Genomic DNA, 17,705 nt, shown 5'->3' on the forward strand with positions numbered 1-17,705 from the left:
TGTATCCTGAAAAGAATAACTGCCTCACCTTCTTGGGTAAAGTTTTATGGAGCCATTGTAAACAGATGAAATGAGTGTAATTACCAGGGTTTACCCTGAAGGAGATTTGAAAAGAGCAAATTTCCCCTTAATAAAATGAATTAGTTTTTATGTAGTCAAGGGAGATTGCAGAAGCAAAAAAGAGTTTCCCCTATTAAATGTTTACTGTCTGAGCCTTGCTAATGATCGTCTCAAAGAATTTAGAAGTTGATTCTCTCCTCCCATTCAAGTTAATGGCAAAATTCTTATTGGCTTCAGTGGGAGCAAGATTAGCCCTTTATTTGCTTATACATGGGGATATAAATTTTCTCATATATGATATTGCAAATCAGCCCAATATTAAATAGTACCAATCATGTAATATTTCTGAAAAACTGTACAATATTGTCAAAGGGAAGTTTTTTATGAGTTGTGCTTTGATTCTCTCTACAGACTCTGCTGCTCTGACAGCGTGATGCCTCTGTCCAGTTCCTTCCAGTGACCTAACTGAGTGGGGACATAAGTATTGAAAGCATGAGCTATTATACTAGTGGGAAGACTTGCATGATTGGAATGTTAAAATCACTGGTTATAACTTATTTATGAAGGATTAAGGGGGCGAAAAGAGCTGGGGAATGCGACTCTGTCAAAAATGGTATACCTATTTCTGAGTCACTGATGGAAGCAAATGATCTTGATTTCTTATGGATAAAATCTCTAACAGGTAAAGCACAAGATGAGGTAGTAGTTGATGTCTGCTACAGACCACTAAATCACACCTGAGAACAGGATGAACAGATCTGTAAGCACTTATCATTAAGAGGTAGGGAAAAAAACCTCTGTAATATTGGAGGACTTCAATCTGAGCAATATGCCAGAGATCTTCCAGTGCTACATTGTCCCTGGAATTATCATGGACAATTCTGCCATTCCCATCAAGTAGTGGATCAACACCATTGCTCTAGTTCCTTTGCTCCTGATGTACTTAAAGAACTCTTTATTGTCTTTAATTTGGCGGGCCATGGAGGGCTCCTTTTGTTCTTAGACTTCCCTTATCAATTTTCTACAATTCCTATCTTCTAATTTATATTCATTGCTATCAGCCTCCCACTTTTTTTCCATCTTTTATACATTATGTTTATTTTTTACAGCTGCTTTCACTTCCCTACTAAGCCAAACTGTTTTTGTTTGTTTGGTTTGGTTTGGTTTTTTAAACCATTGTAGTCTTCTTTCTTGATTATAGGATTGTGGCTTCTTGGGCATCTAGTAAATTGTTCTTAAACCATTCCCAATTATCCTCACTTTTTTCAGTTTAAATTCTATTTCTCAGTGGATTTGGCTCATAATAGTTTCAGCTTTGTGAATTGGCCCCTTTAAATCACAAAGTATTTATATTACTGCTTGGCACTTTATTACGTTTGCACATAACAGATATAATCAGGCAATGGTCATTTTCCCCCAAGCAATGACTAATTTTAGTTCTGTGATCAGTTTTTCTTGATCTGTCTCCGGCAAAAGGAGGCAATGGAGGAATCCTGCTGGGGAAGAAGCAGAGGTAAGAGAAGCTTTGCAGGGTCCAGGAAAAGGAGCCCAGAAGCAGATAACAAGAGGCAAAGCATAAGAAGTTATTAGTTTGGAAATTTATTTATTGAACTTTCATTTGGACGTTTCTGTTGCCCTGGCAGGGCATGAATGTTATGTGACTTGGCTGGAGGGCTGAGCCACAAAAGACATAGTGAGAAGCAGTTGGATTGCAACAGGCATGGGAGCTGAGGATAATGGCAACCTCAAGCACTGACACAAGGGGGAATTATGGTGAAAAGCCCAACCTATCATAACCTATGTTAAATCGATTAAAAGCTGGATTACTGATAGGCCTCAAAATGTGATTTTAACTGGGGAATCATTAAGTGGCTGTGTTTCTAGTGGGGTCCTCCAGGGATTGGTTCATGGCCCTATATGAACCATTTAATATTTTTAGCATGACCTGCACAAAAATATAAAATCATGCTGATAAATATAGATGAAGCAGCGATTTTGGGAGTGATAAATAATGAAGAGGACAGGTCACTAATACAGCGTGATCGGGATCACTTTGTAAGCTGGGTATAAGCAAACAATATGTGTTTCAATAAGGATAAATTCAAATGTATGCATCTAGGAACAAAGAAAGTAGGCCATGCTTACATGATGGGAGACACTATCCTAGGAAACAGTGACTACAAAAGACTTGGCTATCATGGTGCATAATCAGCTGAACCTGAGCTCCCAGTGCAATGCTGTGGCTAAAATGGCTAAAGTGATCCTTGGGTGCATAAACAGGGAATACTGAATAGGAGAAGAGAAAGCATAAGAGCATAAGAATTCTCCAGACAGCCTGTAAGTAATGGCTGCTATTACTCAGCTGGGCATGTGACCAGACCACATGACACTGATCTCCATTTTGGGTACCTGTATTTTTCCTGTATTTTTCCACAGACTGTGCCATATGTTAAAGCTACACAAGGTGGGTTGTGACATCATCAAGGGGCCTCACTCCCCACAGACGAGAACTCCTGAAAACACCCGAGGAACACAGATTGGAGAACTGGGGGAAGTGCTGGTTCCAGGCTAAAACGATTTCTAACCTGTGTATGGAAACCTGGTCAACTGCCTGTACCATCAACCAGGGTGAGAAATTGCTAATTCATATCCAATCTATCGAGTATTTTAAGTTTGGTTTGCGGTTTTGTTTATTTGCTCGGTAATCTGCTTTGATCTGTTTGCTATCACTTATACTCACTTAAAATCTATCTTTTTTGTAGTTCATAAACTTGTCTTATGTTTTAATCTAAACCAGAGTGCCTTTGATGGAAATGTCTGGGGAAAATCTCAGCTTGGTTTAAAACAAGCATACTGTGCATATTCCTCTCCACATTGAGGGAGAGGTGAACTGGGTAATAAATTCATACTGGTCAGGGTTTTAATTAGGGCAGGATGGTACAGCTCTGGGGTCCTAGGCTGCGGGACTGGGGGTTATTTTGGCTTCAGCCTCTCTATTGTTGGTTCATGCAGTGGCTGGCCAAAGCCTGCATACAACTGCAGCTGGGTGTGTCCCTGCCTGTGTGAATGCTGGAGTGTGTGAGCGGTCTATAGCCTGTCACAGAAGCACAGTGCTGAGAGGGGTCCCAGGCTTGTGAGTCAGAGGACTCAGAGGTAACCCAGTTCCAGGTGGCACACCGGGGGAAACCAGTGGGTCTCTCTCTCCATGCTTCTCCCTGAATCCCATCAATGACAACTTGATTTTCCCTTTTGTTGCTTACATTCTTCCCAAACCCTTTACTCTCGGTCTCTTCCCATTATGTATGCAGTGTTGATGTAGCCATGTTGGTTCCAGGATATTAGAGAGGCCAGGTGGGTGAGGTAATATATTTTATTGAGACAGCTGGGGAGAGAGACACACAGAGCTCTTCTTTTTCCTTTCCCTGGTCTGAAGAAGCGCTCACTGTCACTCGAAAGCTTTCCTTTTCTCATTATTGGCTTTATTAATTCCATTGTTACTATCACACCGAGTACTGTGACCCTGTGCCTGAAATAGTGTCACTGGTCTCATTTACCAGCCTCCCTTTCCTCTGTTAAAGTCCCCTTTAAAACCCTGTTCTCTGAACAATTCCTCCTCCCTCACATCTTCAATAATCCCCCTGTAGTGGGGTGGTCACCCCGCTCTGGCCCTGAAGGGGTTAAAACAGCCCTGGGAGAGGGCTTCCTTGGGGAGCCAATAGTAAAAGCAGCCCTGCAGAGGGCTGTGGAAAAGGAGTGAAAGCAGCAAACCTAGGCTGATTGGGGGAAGTGGCCACAGTGGGGGCTATGCCCCAATCAGACCACAGCTGGTCCTATAAGAGGGCTGTGGGCCAGAAGCAGGGGAGTTTCACTCTAGCCCTAGAGTGGGAAGGGCTAGCTGCCTGGGAGCAAGGTACCTGAAGTGGGGCAGTGCTGGAAAAGGGAGCTGGAAAGCTCCAGCCTGGTAAACTCCCAGGCTGCAGACCTTGTTTATGGCCAAAAGATACTGGGGCTGTAGAGGTGCAGCCTGGGTATAGGCAGAGGCAGCTGGTCCTACCCCCTTGCCAGTGATGAGTGGCCATTACAGACTGAAGTCCGCTCCAGTGAGTGGGGACTAGCTGATGACTGGCAGTAGCCAGTGAGGCAAGGTGGGTTTAGATGGTTGTGGGTTCCCCGGGAAGGGAGACCGAGTGTGGGGGTACTGCAGGGGGCAGGACCCCAAGGTAAAAGGCACGGGGGTTTGTGAGGGACACGGGGCCAGTGACAGGCAAGACAGTGGCCTGCAGAGGGTGCTCTGGGCTGGAAGAGCTAATTTCCAGGATGACCAGCAGGAGGTGCCATGCTGGTGAGTTGTTGCTTTGCTACGCCCCTATTTGTAGTCCTATTTTATTTGTGAAATCCCTTCAACTGGGAAGTAAAGTAAAATAAAAGTAAATAATGTCATCAACAGAGGCCCAAAGAACAACCTCAATTCTTTAAATATCAGTTATTTAAATATCATTTGATAATCTAGGTTTCAGATAAATTAGGGAATTGAACTCACAGAAGACATGGGACAAGACACTCTTTCAGATAAGAGGGAGCTTCAAATGATTGGGGCTAAGGATAATTAAAGTTGCATTTGAAAAAAACAGGAGAAAAATTGAACAAGCTGTGGAAGGAGAGATGGAGATTATTTTCAGGAGTGGCTTCAAATCATCTGTTTAGAACAGTTCTAAATGAAAAATAAACATGATTTACAAGTAACTTAGGCAACATGGGACAAATTCTGGCCCTACTGAAGTAAGTGGGGGCCAGGCTATTGTCCTATGTTTCTAAAGTTTAAGTTCATGATATAATGCAGTCCTCGGGAACCAAAAAATCTTACCACCTTATAGGTGAGACTGCATAATATTGGGGTAGGGAGAGGAACTGCTCCCTGCCCCAGCTCACCTCTGCTCTGTCTCCTCCCCTGAGCATGCCGCTGCCGCTCTGCTTCTCTCCCCCCCCTCCACCCTTCCTTCCAGGCTTGCTGCACCAATCAACTGTTTGATGCAGGAAGGAAGGGAGGCGGGGGGCGGAGCGGAGCAGTGGTGGCGCGCTCAGGGAAGGATGTGGAGCGGAGGTGAGCTGGGGCAGGGAGTGGTTCCTCTGCTCCCTCCTCCCCCCCCAGTTACTTGCTGCAGCCCTCCTTGGCCCCCCCCCCAATCCGCCGCCGCTTTGCTTCTCTCTCCCTCCAAGGCTTGCCGCGAATCAGCTGTTTGGCGCAGCAAGCCTGGGAGCGAGAGAGGGAGAAGCAGAGCGGTGGCATGCTCATGGGAGAAGACGGAGAGGAGGTGAGCTGGGGCAGGGGGGGCCATAGCAAGTAAGCAGGGAAGCGCAAAGGAACCGCTTCCGGTAACATGAATTTGGATATAACAAGATAAAGCAGCCCTGCTCCGTGGAGTGCTGCTTTACCGCGTTATAGCCGAATTCGCATTATATCAGACCGCATTATATCGGGGTAGAGGAGTATTTGCACTGTAAAAAACAAAAGAAATGGTATTTTTCAATCCACTTAATACAAGTACTGTAGTGCAATCTCTTTATCATGGAAGTTGAACTTACAAACTTAGAAGTATGTACAAAAAACTGCATTCAAAAATAAAACAATGTAAAACTTTAGAGCCTGCAAGTCCACTCAGTCCTACTTTTTGTTCAGCCAATTGTTCAGGTAAACAAACTTGTTTGTATTTGAAGGAGATAATGCTGCCCGCTTCTTGTTTACAATGTCACCTGAAAGTAAGAACAGGTGTTCTCATTGCAAGACATTTACGTGCCAGATGTGCTAAAGATTCATATGTCCCTTCATGCATCAATCACCATTCTAGGGGACATGTGTCCATGCTGATGACGAGTTCTGCTCGATAACAATCCAAAGCAGTGCAGATCGACACGTGTTCATTTTCATCATCTGAGTCAGATGCCACCAGCAGGTTGACTTTCTTTTTTGGTGGTTCGGGTTCTGTAGTTTCTGCATCTGAGTGTTTCTCTTTTAAGACTTCTGAAAACATGCTCCACACCTTATCCCTCTCAGATTTTGGAAGGCACTTCAGATTCTTGAACCTTGGGTCGAGTGCTGTAGCTATCTTTAGAAATCTCACATTTGTACCTTCTTTGCATTTTGTTAAATCTGTAGTGAAAGTGTTCTTAAAATGAACAACATGTGCTGGGTCATCATCCGAGACTGCTATAACAAGAAATATATGGCAGAATGCGGGTAAAACAGAGCAAGGGACATACAATTCTCCCCCAAGGAGTTCAATCACAAATTTTATTAACACTTTATTTTTTTAACAAGCATCATCAGCATGGAAACATGTCCTCAGGAATGGTGGCTGAAGCATGAAGGGGAATATGAATGTTTAGCGTATCTGGCAATGCCAGCTACAAAAGGGCCGTGCAAATGCCTGTTCTCACTTTCTGGTGACATTGTAAATAAGAAGCGGGCAGCATTATCTCCTGTAAATGTAAACAAACTTGTTTGTCTGAGTGTCTGACTGAACAAGTAGGACTGAGTGGACTTGTAGGCTCTAAACTTTTACATTGTTTTGTTTTTGAGTGAAGTTACGTAACAACAACAAAAGTCTACATTTGTAAATTGCACTTTCATAACAGATTGCACTACAGTATTTGTATGAGGTCAGTTGAAAAATACTATTTCTTTTATCAACTTTACAGTGCAAATATTTGTAATAAAAAATAATATACACTTTGATTTCAATTACAACACAGACTACTATATATTTGAAAATGTAGGAAAACATCCAAAATATTTAATACATTTCAATTGGTATTCTATTGTTTAACAGTGTGATTAAACCTGCCATTAGTCGTGATTTTTTTTAATGGTGATTAATTTTAAGTTACTTGTGTAAGTTAACTGTGATTAATCAACAGCCCAAGTTCATTTATAAATATGTTCTTTAAGTCACTGCCTCACACATTTGTTTTCTCTTTGTGGGGTATTTTAGTGCAATATCTAGAGGGACAAACATTCATCTCAGGCTTATGCTGTGCAGAGTGAAACTAGCCACATAGTGAGGGGGAAGCTTTGCCAGGATTGGCATCCACATTTCTTGTTAGGTTCATGAAGGGATTAGATATACTGAGCAATCCACATTGTGCGCACACAAACATATACCTTTGTTTTCATGTATCTCAGATGATTTTGACCTTGCTAACCATGGGGATCTCAGCAGGGGAAAACATTTTTCCAAATGATTGAGACACAGATCACGAATCACTGACTGGCATATGAGCACTTTCCTACTTCAGGAAAAAAGCCATTTTCAGAATGAGGTTAACAACAAAATGTGTGCTACAGGGGAACAGTGCTTCATAGTAAGGAATGAGCAAATGTATGATGAAGGTTTTTATGAAGTGCTTACTACTTACAGCACAATGTGTTGTTATCAGATCAATTGAGGTAAAAAGACATGATGTACAACTGTGCAAGTTATGGGGAGACTGTGCTGCAGAAGCTCCAAAATTGCAAACTGGAACACATACATGTAATAAAATGCTAATGTAAAGATTTCAATAACATTAATTTGGTCCCGTTTCACATGAGTAGAACTTTCAGTTGTTGGATAGAGTGTTAAATTTAATGTAAATTATATGCAGTGTCTCTAGTTAATGGACATTAAATTCTGGAAATTTAATTTTGTGGGTTTGGGTGTTTTTGTGTTTATACAGTATTAAATTTGTTCAGGTTTTCTTTATGGAGTTATTTGTAAGACTGTTGTCTTTGGTCATATACCATTATTATATATTTCTTGAAAGTTTATTATTTTATTACCTTAACATAATTTTCATTTTTGTTGAGGGTTGCGGATTCCTCTATGATCTTCACATTACAGGTGCAATTTGGATAATTAGATGCTGATTTGTTTGAATTTTTTACACTACAGATGAAAATGACTAAATTGCCTAGACTAGAAAATGACGAGAACTGCCGCTACAACGGTGAAGTTAGCGCTAGCGTCACAGGCTGGCTGGCCTTTTAAGGACAGCCAGGTTCAGCTATACCCCCCCACGCGGGATTAAGGGCCTGTTTCCCCAGTTCCTGATCAGCTGGGTGATTTGTGGACGAAGGGCTGAGACCCCTGTTTGAGGGAAGACCCACAGAGGCAGAGCGAGGTAGCCGGGGGATCTGCAGGAGACTATGAGGGGACTCCAGGGACGGAGCCAGGGGCTGAAAGGCAGCCCAGGGGGGACTAGGACCGAAGGGGGGAACAGGGGAGCAACTGGGCCATAACCTCCCAGGGCTGCTGATTGGCACATTATAGGCAAAAACGCTCCCTAAATAATTTGCACCACACGTCAATCATGCAGCCCCAGAGCACAGGGGAGCTACAGCCGTTCCTTGGCCCCACCCCTCGTGCCCACGGCCGGGGGGGGGTTCCCTCCTCCGGGAGGCCTCCGCGGATCCCCGCCCCGCATCCAGGTCCCCGGCCCGGGGGGCGGGGCGAGCTCAGGCCCCACCCCTCGCAGGGGGCGGGGTTTTCTCCACTCTTCGCCATGACGAACAAATGACCGCGCGGGGAATGAGATTGAAGTTCCAGCGAGGCGAGCGCGTTCTCTGCTTCGAGCCCGACCCCACCAAGGCCCAAGTGCTCTATGATGCCAAGGTGACCCACCGGCCGCGCGCGCGCGCTCGCCGCGCCCCTAGCTCCGCCCCCCTCCCCCCCCGCCGCGCCGCGCCGCGCCGCGGCCTCCTCGCGCCGGGCCCCGCAGTCGGCGGAAGCGGCAGCTCCGCCCGGCCGCGGGGTGGGTGTGCGTGACGGAGAGAGACAGGCCCCGCCCCGCCATCTCCAGCCGGGCGCCTCGGTCTCTCCCGCCGCCGCCGCCGCCTCCGCCTCCTCAGGCCGGGCAGGCTCCGCTTTCGCGTCCGCCCCGCCCCTGGCGCAGCCTCACACCGGGGCTTGGCGGCGGCTGCCGCGGCCCGACCCCGCCAGGGGGCAGCCGCCGCCGCCGCCGCGCCCAGCCCCGCGTCCTGCTGGGGCCCGTTCCCCGCCTGCATCCCGCGCGGGAGTCCGCGGCCCCGGGGGCGTGCGGGCGCCCAGTTCCCCTGGGCCTCAGTCGGGGTCAGGCGCCGCGGCACCTGGGAGCCTCCGGGCCTGAGGCCGCCAGCGGAGCGCTGCGCTGCGCCCGCTCCGGGCCGTGCCCCTGGCTTGGTTCCCCCGGCGGCTTTGTGCTCGGCGTGGGAGGCGGCGGCCGCTGTGTGTGGGCTGCCAGTCATCGGAGCAGGGCTCTGCATGTCCTAGAGACAGGAGCGGTGTGAACGGGGCTGGGCCAGACACATGCCCACCCTCGATTCCGTGTGCACCTGCCAAATAGGCTCCCCTGTGGAGTTCAGTCCTGTGCGCCTTTAATAGGCACAGTACCGGGAGGGAGCCCTCCCCGGTAAAAGCCTATTAAATTGGGACTTCAAGTCAAAGGTACCGTTGGACGAAGCGGAAGCGGAGCGGGCAAAGTGGCAGTGTGTGATGAATTACATAGTGTTGGCTAAGTGGTTAATTGCTGGGCATTCGGACTTTTTAAAAACGTGTAGAGCTTTTAGAAAAAGAAATGTAATATTGGTTTTGGGTGTTCACTAAATAACAGTGAAACACCCTTTAAATTAAATCTTAACTCAGGCTGTGTAATGGTGCAGATGGTTGTCTTTCCAGTTTCAGGGATTTCAGCAACTTTGATTTTTTTTTTTCATCACACCCAAAGGATAGCCTGAAATATCTAAGTCCAGTTTTCTGTGATCAAGGACTTAGCAGTTTCTCTCTGTGAAGACTGCCCTTTTAGTTGCTATAAGAACACCCAGGCTTGTCTTGCTGACCTGCTCCCTTTAGTGTTCCACAGAGAGAGTTGCCTGCAGGAGCCCCTTAAAATGGGTGTTGCAGAGTTGCGTATTATTTTGTTAATGCCCCCAAATGTGTTTGCAAAAGATATAGAAAAACAAAAAGATCCCTTCTCTTCTGTGGTCCTGGCTCCTTAGCTGGATCACAACTCCTACGATGGACTGCATTGATCCAACTGGTGAGAAGACTGCAGTGCATTACAGGAGCCGTTCTAGGAGTGAGTGAGGGAGCCAGGCCCCTGGAAGAGAATGTGGGCGTGAAGCATCTGAACTGCATGAGGCACTGCAACAGCACAGGTGGATACAAATCAATGTTGACCTAAAAAAAAATGTTTTGTTTCAGTTCTGCAAACCAAAATATTTCAAGGAACTTGAATATTTAGTTTCTATTTTCCACTGGAAAATAGAAAAAAAATCGGTAACATTGAAATTGTGGAAGCTGCATTTTGTGCCAAACCCCCCAACGGAAAATTTCAGGCCATCTCTAGTTAATATGATTGACTCGATTTTTGTGAGCATTGTGGAAGAGATGAGGTTTCTAAAGGGATTTTCCTAAGAGGCACTATATAACACTCCTGATATGCGTGGTGTGTATGTTGAGTGCGTATTTAAGTCTTATGTGTGGCACAGTTGTCCAGACTAGATTTTAAGTTATTTGGCAAGATTAAGGCTATCCTTCAATCTTCTAGATGGTTGTTTAGTTTTTTGGGAGATATCAAAGTGAAAGTACTTTGAATTCAAGTTTGTTTATATGAGTAGGTGGACTTGTTGTACTAGATGGAATAAAAACAGACTCTGTGAGCAGCTGGCAGTATTAGCTATTCTCAAAATCTGTTGTGCTATCTTACTTGGAGTTCAGTTCAGACATTCGCAAATAATTGTTCTCTTAATTCTGCAGTTTGGCCAGGGGTGAAAGTAATTTAAAGGACTTAACGGTACGCCGAGTGGGGGCGTGGCCTCAACCAGAAGAGGCGGGGCCTTTAAAGATTTAAAGGCCCGGGGCTCTGGCTGCAGCTGGGAGACCCGGGGCCTTTAAATCACCCCCAGAGCTCCCAGCTGCAGAGGCTGGGATTTAAAGGGCCCAGGGCTCCAGCTACCACAGCAGAGCTCCAGGCCCTTTAAATCGCTGCCAGAGCCCCAGGGTAGCGGTGGCAGGGCTCCAGCGGTGATTTAAAGGCCCGGGGCTCTGGCCACTATGGGGAACCCTGGGCCCTTTAAATCACCACCGGAGCCCTGCCACTGCTACCCTGGGGCTCCGGCAGCCAGGCTCAGGCAGCGATTTAAAGGACCCGGAGCTCCGCTGCTGCAGGGAGCCCCGGGCCCTTTAAATGGCCATCCTGGGGAAGTTGGTCCGGCACAGCGTACCGGCTCTTGCTGGTACGCTGTACCGGCTTACTTTCACCTCTGCATTTGGCCCTACATGCTGTTAACAAGAAGAGTGTTCAATAGTTTTAACTAAGCATTTGGTATTCCTTCTGTATCATGATGTTACTGGTTAGTTTCCTGTATAGAGGGTCTGCAGAAGCAACTCATAAAGGAGATAGAAGGCTACTTGTCCAAATGTGATACCTCTGCAAATCCACATTGTTCCATCCCTCTTCTTTGGAGCACTTTTTGGGATGGATAGGAAATGAGGACAGGGCAGGACCTAATAGTAGTCTCTTCAATATTTAGATCTCAGATCAGTACACAAACATTTTCTGTCATCTTTGCAGTTCGTAGTAGTTCCATGGGCTTAGGAGAAGATGCATGATTTCCTACAGTATGGGTGTTCAAAGGCAGTTCATTAGGTTTCCATTTACTCATAAGTATCCATTCCTTTATTGCACCCACAAACCCATTCTCTAAACACTCATTTCTATAGAAAGTGCACTGTAATCTTTGTATTAGGCCACATGCTTTGTTTTCTTTTTCAGATTGTTGATATTGTTGTTGGAAAAGATGAGAAGGGCAGAAAGATTCCAGAATATCTGATCCATTTTAATGGTTGGAACAGAAGGTGAGACTATACAGTGCACCATTTTATTTAAAAAGTTTTTGTATTTACAAAATCTTTTCAATGGCATGCTGTAGCCTACAGGATGGTGTAGGGTAAGAGATAAGTAGAAGTTAGGTTTTGGGCCTAAATTAGCCTAAGGGTAGAGGAGTATGGGACATGGAAGTTGCTAGTGTAAGAAAGTTGGAAATAGTGTTATGGGTAGGGCCCTACCAGTTTCACGTCTGTGAAAAACACGTCACAGACTGTGAAATAAGCCCTTCCCTGTGGAATGTGATCTCCCCAAAATCAGCTGGGCTGGGGAGGGACAGGACATGGGCTCTGAAGGCGACACAGAAGTGAGTATGGCAATCCTGCAATCCCCCTACAACAGCTTTGGCCCCCCCCGATCCCCTTTTGGATCAGGGCCCCCAGGGTTACAACATAGTGAAATTTCAAATGCAAACATCTGAAATTGTGAAATTGACCAACCTTAAGACCCTGCGGGCATGAAATTGACCAAAGGGAATTTTGAATTTGGTAGGACCTTAGTTATCGGAAAGTAAGAGTTAGGAAGGACATGGCCCAGTGTTATGTTACCATTATGTTTTTGGTTATAACTGGTTTGAGCAAGGTTTTTAATCAGTACTTTTAAAAGTTGTGAATGGTTTATTAAAATGCTATCTATATTGGTAGTGTGGGAAAGATGTTGACACAGATGTTAATTTAAATTATGCGTAATATAAAGTGCCAGTAAAAAGGTAGTGGGAATATAATTATGGAAAAGGGCAGTTTAAAGTTACTTAGTATTATAATTGAATATAAAAGGAGTAGCCTTGCTAAATTTCAGGAGATCTCCAATTAACATAAAAAGGGTACTGTTAAGTTCCAGGATTATAAGGCTGTATTTCTCTCTGTTGTTGCACTGATTACCCATTGATAATTTGGGTGTAATTATAATTGTAGTATTGTGTAAATGTTAATGGCATGCCTGTTTGCTTAACTAATCATTTTCCTTTTAAATTTTGGTTTTATCATTCAAAATGTCATCTAGTAGTCCTCTGCTAAATAAATGTTCTGGAGCTGATCTAGAGGCTCGAACCTGAAAACAAAGTTGGGTTTTATTGCATGCTTCTCTTCAACAATTTTATATTAATTGGGAACATTTCAACATAAAGATTACTATACCTTCATAGGAAGAAATAATACTATTATGAAAAAGGAGGACTTCAGTAATCTTTATTTTGTGAATACCTTTAATAAATGCTTTTTATGGGACTAATTCATTTATGTTGATATACTGGTTTATGGCCTCTGTGTCGGTGGAAACTCAGACTGTATCTCTGTCATAATCTGAGTTGCTTGATGGTGAAGTCTGGAAACATTCTAATGTTGACCTGACGTTCCTTAACATTGTCTTATTGCTTCAGGTAATTCAACTTGTAAAGTTAAGGAAAAAGTGTATTTTATTTATTTATTTTTTTAAAGGAAAAATAAAGCCAAAGGATGGTGCAAAAAGATGCAAGTCTACATCATAGTACCACTTAATTCCAGATTTTGTTTCTAAAGAACACTAAAATTTTACTTTGTAGATGACTGTAAATCTACATTTATCATTCAGTATTTATTGGTAAAGTCAGTTTCTATTTATTATTTTTTTCTTTTGCCCTATATTTAGCTGGGATAGATGGGCAGCTGAAGATCATGTTCTTCGTGATACAGATGAAAACCGCAGATTACAACGTAAATTGGCAAGAAAAGCTGTAGCTCGCATGTAAGGAATATGTTTATCTCTTGACTTCATATGGCTTTCATTCAAAAATCTCTTTAAAAACTGGTATATAGTTAAGACTTGTTATAAAATTCCTATGTACTGGATCCACATCCTTCTGAAGAAACATCACTGACAAGTACATTGGGGAGACTTGAAGCAGGACTCTTTCCCCAAAAACAAATATCTGTTTGTAATACTTGCTAGCCTTTTAGGGCTGCAGAGAAGAACAGGGTGGCGGGAGTATAGTAAAGTGTAAAAACATTGATGTGTCCGAATATTGTCCCTCAAGTAAATTATTTTTGAAATAATAAATACAATCACAAACATTCATTGCCTATGCATATTTTATTCTTGCTTTTGCATATAGCACTGCTTCTTATGCTTTGACAGCAGTAGTAAATAAGTGGAGTGATGACAGATTGAACAATTCACTCAAATTCTTCTTTAGGAGAAGAAAGGGAAGGAAGAAGAGATGTTGTCGATTGCCTGGTGTTGACTCTGTGTTAAAAAGCCTTCCTGCTGAGGAAAATGATGAGAGTAGTGAAAATTGTAAGTTGTCTTCTCTTTGATTTGATGACTACACTTGCATTGTGCTATTTACAAAATTGTTAACTTATTAAACTACTGTGGCATCTCAATTTTACAAACTCCAATCTTATGAACAACCAGTTATATGAACAATTTTTCCTGAGTAGGTCGGGGGGGGGGGACATAACGAAAGCAATGTTGATGATGAACAAGTTGACATCCCTTCACATTCTGATGCCTTCATTGTGTTGGTAATCACTTTGCACTGATTTGAAGGACAAGAAGAAAACAATGCACGGCACCATCCTGCAACATATCCTGTATCTACTGTAAATTGAGATACTCAGTTTTATGAACTCCATCCTCCATTCATTCATAAAACAAGTTTTACTGTAACTGTGCAAATTCAACAGTCTGAGTTGCTACTGGGTTTGGTGTTATATGCATGTAATAGCACTGGCTAGAATGTTAATATAACTATATGAAGTATATTAATATGTTTTGTATAAAAAATGAGCAGACGTTACACCAAGATATCCTTCTCCTCTCCCTACCCTTGAGGCAGACAATACTCTTTGCTTTACCCTCATTCAGCTCTTCTGGGCACTCTGGCCCAGATTTTTAAAGCTATTTTGGTGTTGCTGCTCTCACCGTGTCAACACCTAACTGATTTAGGAGCTTAAATATCATATTCAAAAGGGGATTTTAGGCATGTAGTTGTTGCAATGCTGAGAACAGCAACACTTAAATATCTTTAAAAATCTGGCCTCTACACTACTCTCAGATCAAAGGGTTGCTCTGTCTGGCCCCAGCCTCCCCTAAGGACTCTGATGCCTGCTCAGTTACCATTTTGGCTTGTCCTGATCTTTTGGGCAACAGGATTTTTTCCTACCTGCATGGTAAAGAGATCTGTTTCTTGCCTCCAGCATGCTGGTGGTGGTTGTTCCTGGCCTCTTTCTTCTATCAGCCATCGATCCAAGGGCATTTTTCTAGTAACTTTAAGGTCTGTTTGTATTGTTTTGCAGTGTCAACGCTTCATTAGTGTGCTGACCATTGTCCTTCCTCTGATTCAGACATCTTTACACCATTAGTATTTACCACTTTTTCATTTCAACATTTGGTATAATTTGCTCACAACTTGCATTTGGGCATATCATGTGATATTTATTTAAAAGCTTTTTCTTCTTTTTGCCTTTTTAAGCTGAATACGCTAACCTTTTGCTTACAACTAGAGTCCAGTGAAAATTAAAAAGAGCTACTGGTTGTTGAAAAATTTTGTGAATTTGCATATATTGGTGAATGTTCATGAATTAAAGTTGATATATGAGCATTGTTTGTTTTGAGTTTCCTAACTATTGCATGCTAAAATACTTAAAATATTTCTTCAGCATTTCTAGTTTATACCTCATTACAAAAAACAACAAACCAAACAGCCTTGAATTAAATGTTACAAAGTGAAAAATTGTTGGATATGAATCTATGTCCAATGCGATATGCAGAATAAATTTGTGAAATATCAAAAATAACTCATTTCTCTCTTAAACAGCTATAAGTAGTTCTTCTGATGACAGTGATGAAGGAACAGATGAAGAAATAAAAAGTGAAGAAAGTGACATTGAAGAGAGGACAGACATGGTATATTCCTATGAGCTCCCTTAATTTTAATAATACTTAATACTTTACATGGTTGAACCTGTCTCAATTTTCCCAGTTAGGTGAATTAATTGCTCAAGGCCATGCAGCATGTAGTTATAGGGCCAGGACTAGAACTCATGATTGTTGACCTCTTAATAGAGGTCTTATTGTGGTAGAGTTATTCAAACCCATAGAAGATGTTTTACTCCCTTAGATGGCATTGATCTCAATATAAAATGTATTTAAATTAGATTTGTTCTTCTCATTCTATTTCCACTCTTAAGGTCTGCCAGCAAACAGCACTACCCAGATTTATAGTTCTTGTAAAATGTTACTAGTCTCTGCAGGTGAAGCAGATTCTAATGTCATCAGGATTTTAATGGCTGATATACACAGTGTCTTTAAAGAGGGTCTGCCAACTCAAATTAGTTTAAAATTTAGACCTATTTGTAAGAATCTAAGACCAGTAGAAATATTTCCACTGTACAAAAAGTCAGTGGAAACAGGTGCATGAAAGCTGTTTATAATCTAAACACTGCAGGAGAGAGCATTTGAAAGTGAAACTGTTTAAAAACAAATGGAAAAAGTGACCCAATTGATTTAATTATTATTAAATTGTAATGTGAGGGAGCAAAAAGCAAACAGGAAAACCAGTGAAAAAACTAATAGAATTTTTAAAACAGGACTTTTTTAAATACATTGAAGGTATTACTGGAAAGAAACTACACTGTGTACTGTCCATCTACATTCAGAAACTATACTCTTACATGTATTTTATCATACAAGTAGTTAGATTCAGTTTCTGTTTAGCAGAAACTTTAATATTTGATCGAGTTTTGCCTAACATACTACAGTAATTAACTAGTAACACTAACCATTTTTTCTTACCTTGATTTGTGCTGTTGCAGAAAGAAGAACAAGAGATTCACACTAAAAGGGATATGGAAGAAAGAGCAATAAGCATAGAAATTCCTGAAGTTTTGAAAAAAAAGCTTGAAGAAGACTGTTATTATATTAACAGGAGAAAACGGGTATGATTGGTTAAATGAGGGAGAGTATATAAAAAAATACCTAAAGGCAGTCAAAAGTCGCACTTGCATGTAGAGCTAACTTGCCTTTATAGCAAAACTTCTAAGATTTCAGGGGATAAGGCTTCTAAATGACTAGAGTTCTGAATTACCAATATATTAATCTGTAAAATTAGGGTTCACATCTATATCTGGTTTTGTTTTAAGAAACTTGGAATACAACACTGAGCTAATCCCCTTCTGCTATCATATTTATATGTTCCCCAAAACTGGACACACAAGGGATTGAGCAAAAGTATAATTTAAGGAGCAAATTTGAAATAAATATATATAAAATAGACTAGTTAGGCTAGCCTGTGGGTCAAAAATTAATGTTGTGGCTCATTGCTTAAATCCATAATTGTATTATTTGACAGTCCATCAAATTGTCTCTTCAGCTAGTGAAACTGCCTTGTCAGAGAAATATAATAACTATCTTGGAGTCGTATGTGAAGCATTTTGCCATAAATGCAGCATTTTCAGCTAATGAAAGATCTCGGCACCATCAAATGACTTCACATGTCAACATGAACCTTCATTACGTCCCACCAGAAAAGAAGTAAGTAATGTCTACCGTTTGTTTGGGTGTAGAGGAAGTGTAGGTTTGAATTTCAAGCCCAGGTTTTAGATGATGTGTTCTTTTTGTGTCCATCCATATACCGTGGACTGATACCCCGATGTGTAAGACAGCACAACAATATCAGGACAACTTTGTTTAGAGATGAGAAAATTACTATTATCCAAAGAGGTGATGTTGGAATTGCTAATAATAATACAGGAATATTACCACAATAC

General features: G+C 42.4%; 1 protein-coding gene across 3 annotated transcripts in view; it reads left to right on the forward strand.

Annotated features, from left to right (window-relative positions):
• Positions 1-8,563: 8,563 nt before the first annotated feature.
• The window catches only part of MSL3 (MSL complex subunit 3), a 39,460-nt gene continuing 30,318 nt past the window's right edge, over positions 8,564-17,705 (forward strand). Inside the window, exons 1-8 of one of the 3 annotated variants that reach the window (XM_084617040.1) lie at positions 8,828-9,518; positions 10,070-10,228; positions 11,848-11,930; positions 13,585-13,680; positions 14,129-14,229; positions 15,755-15,843; positions 16,752-16,874; positions 17,309-17,469. In XM_084617040.1, the coding sequence (XP_084473166.1) occupies positions 13,679-13,680; positions 14,129-14,229; positions 15,755-15,843; positions 16,752-16,874; positions 17,309-17,469 (476 nt within the window). In that variant the 5' untranslated portion in view covers positions 8,828-9,518; positions 10,070-10,228; positions 11,848-11,930; positions 13,585-13,678. Of the gene's footprint in view, positions 8,709-8,827; positions 9,519-10,069; positions 10,229-11,847; positions 11,931-13,584; positions 13,681-14,128; positions 14,230-15,754; positions 15,844-16,751; positions 16,875-17,308; positions 17,470-17,705 lie in introns of those variants that run through there. The other 2 variants (XM_084617039.1, XM_084617041.1) reach the window with 2 other exon arrangements.

The sequence above is a fragment of the Lepidochelys olivacea genome, assembly GCF_965140295.1.
Source record: "Lepidochelys olivacea isolate rLepOli2 genome assembly, chromosome: 1".
Taxonomy (NCBI): domain Eukaryota; kingdom Metazoa; phylum Chordata; order Testudines; family Cheloniidae; genus Lepidochelys; species Lepidochelys olivacea.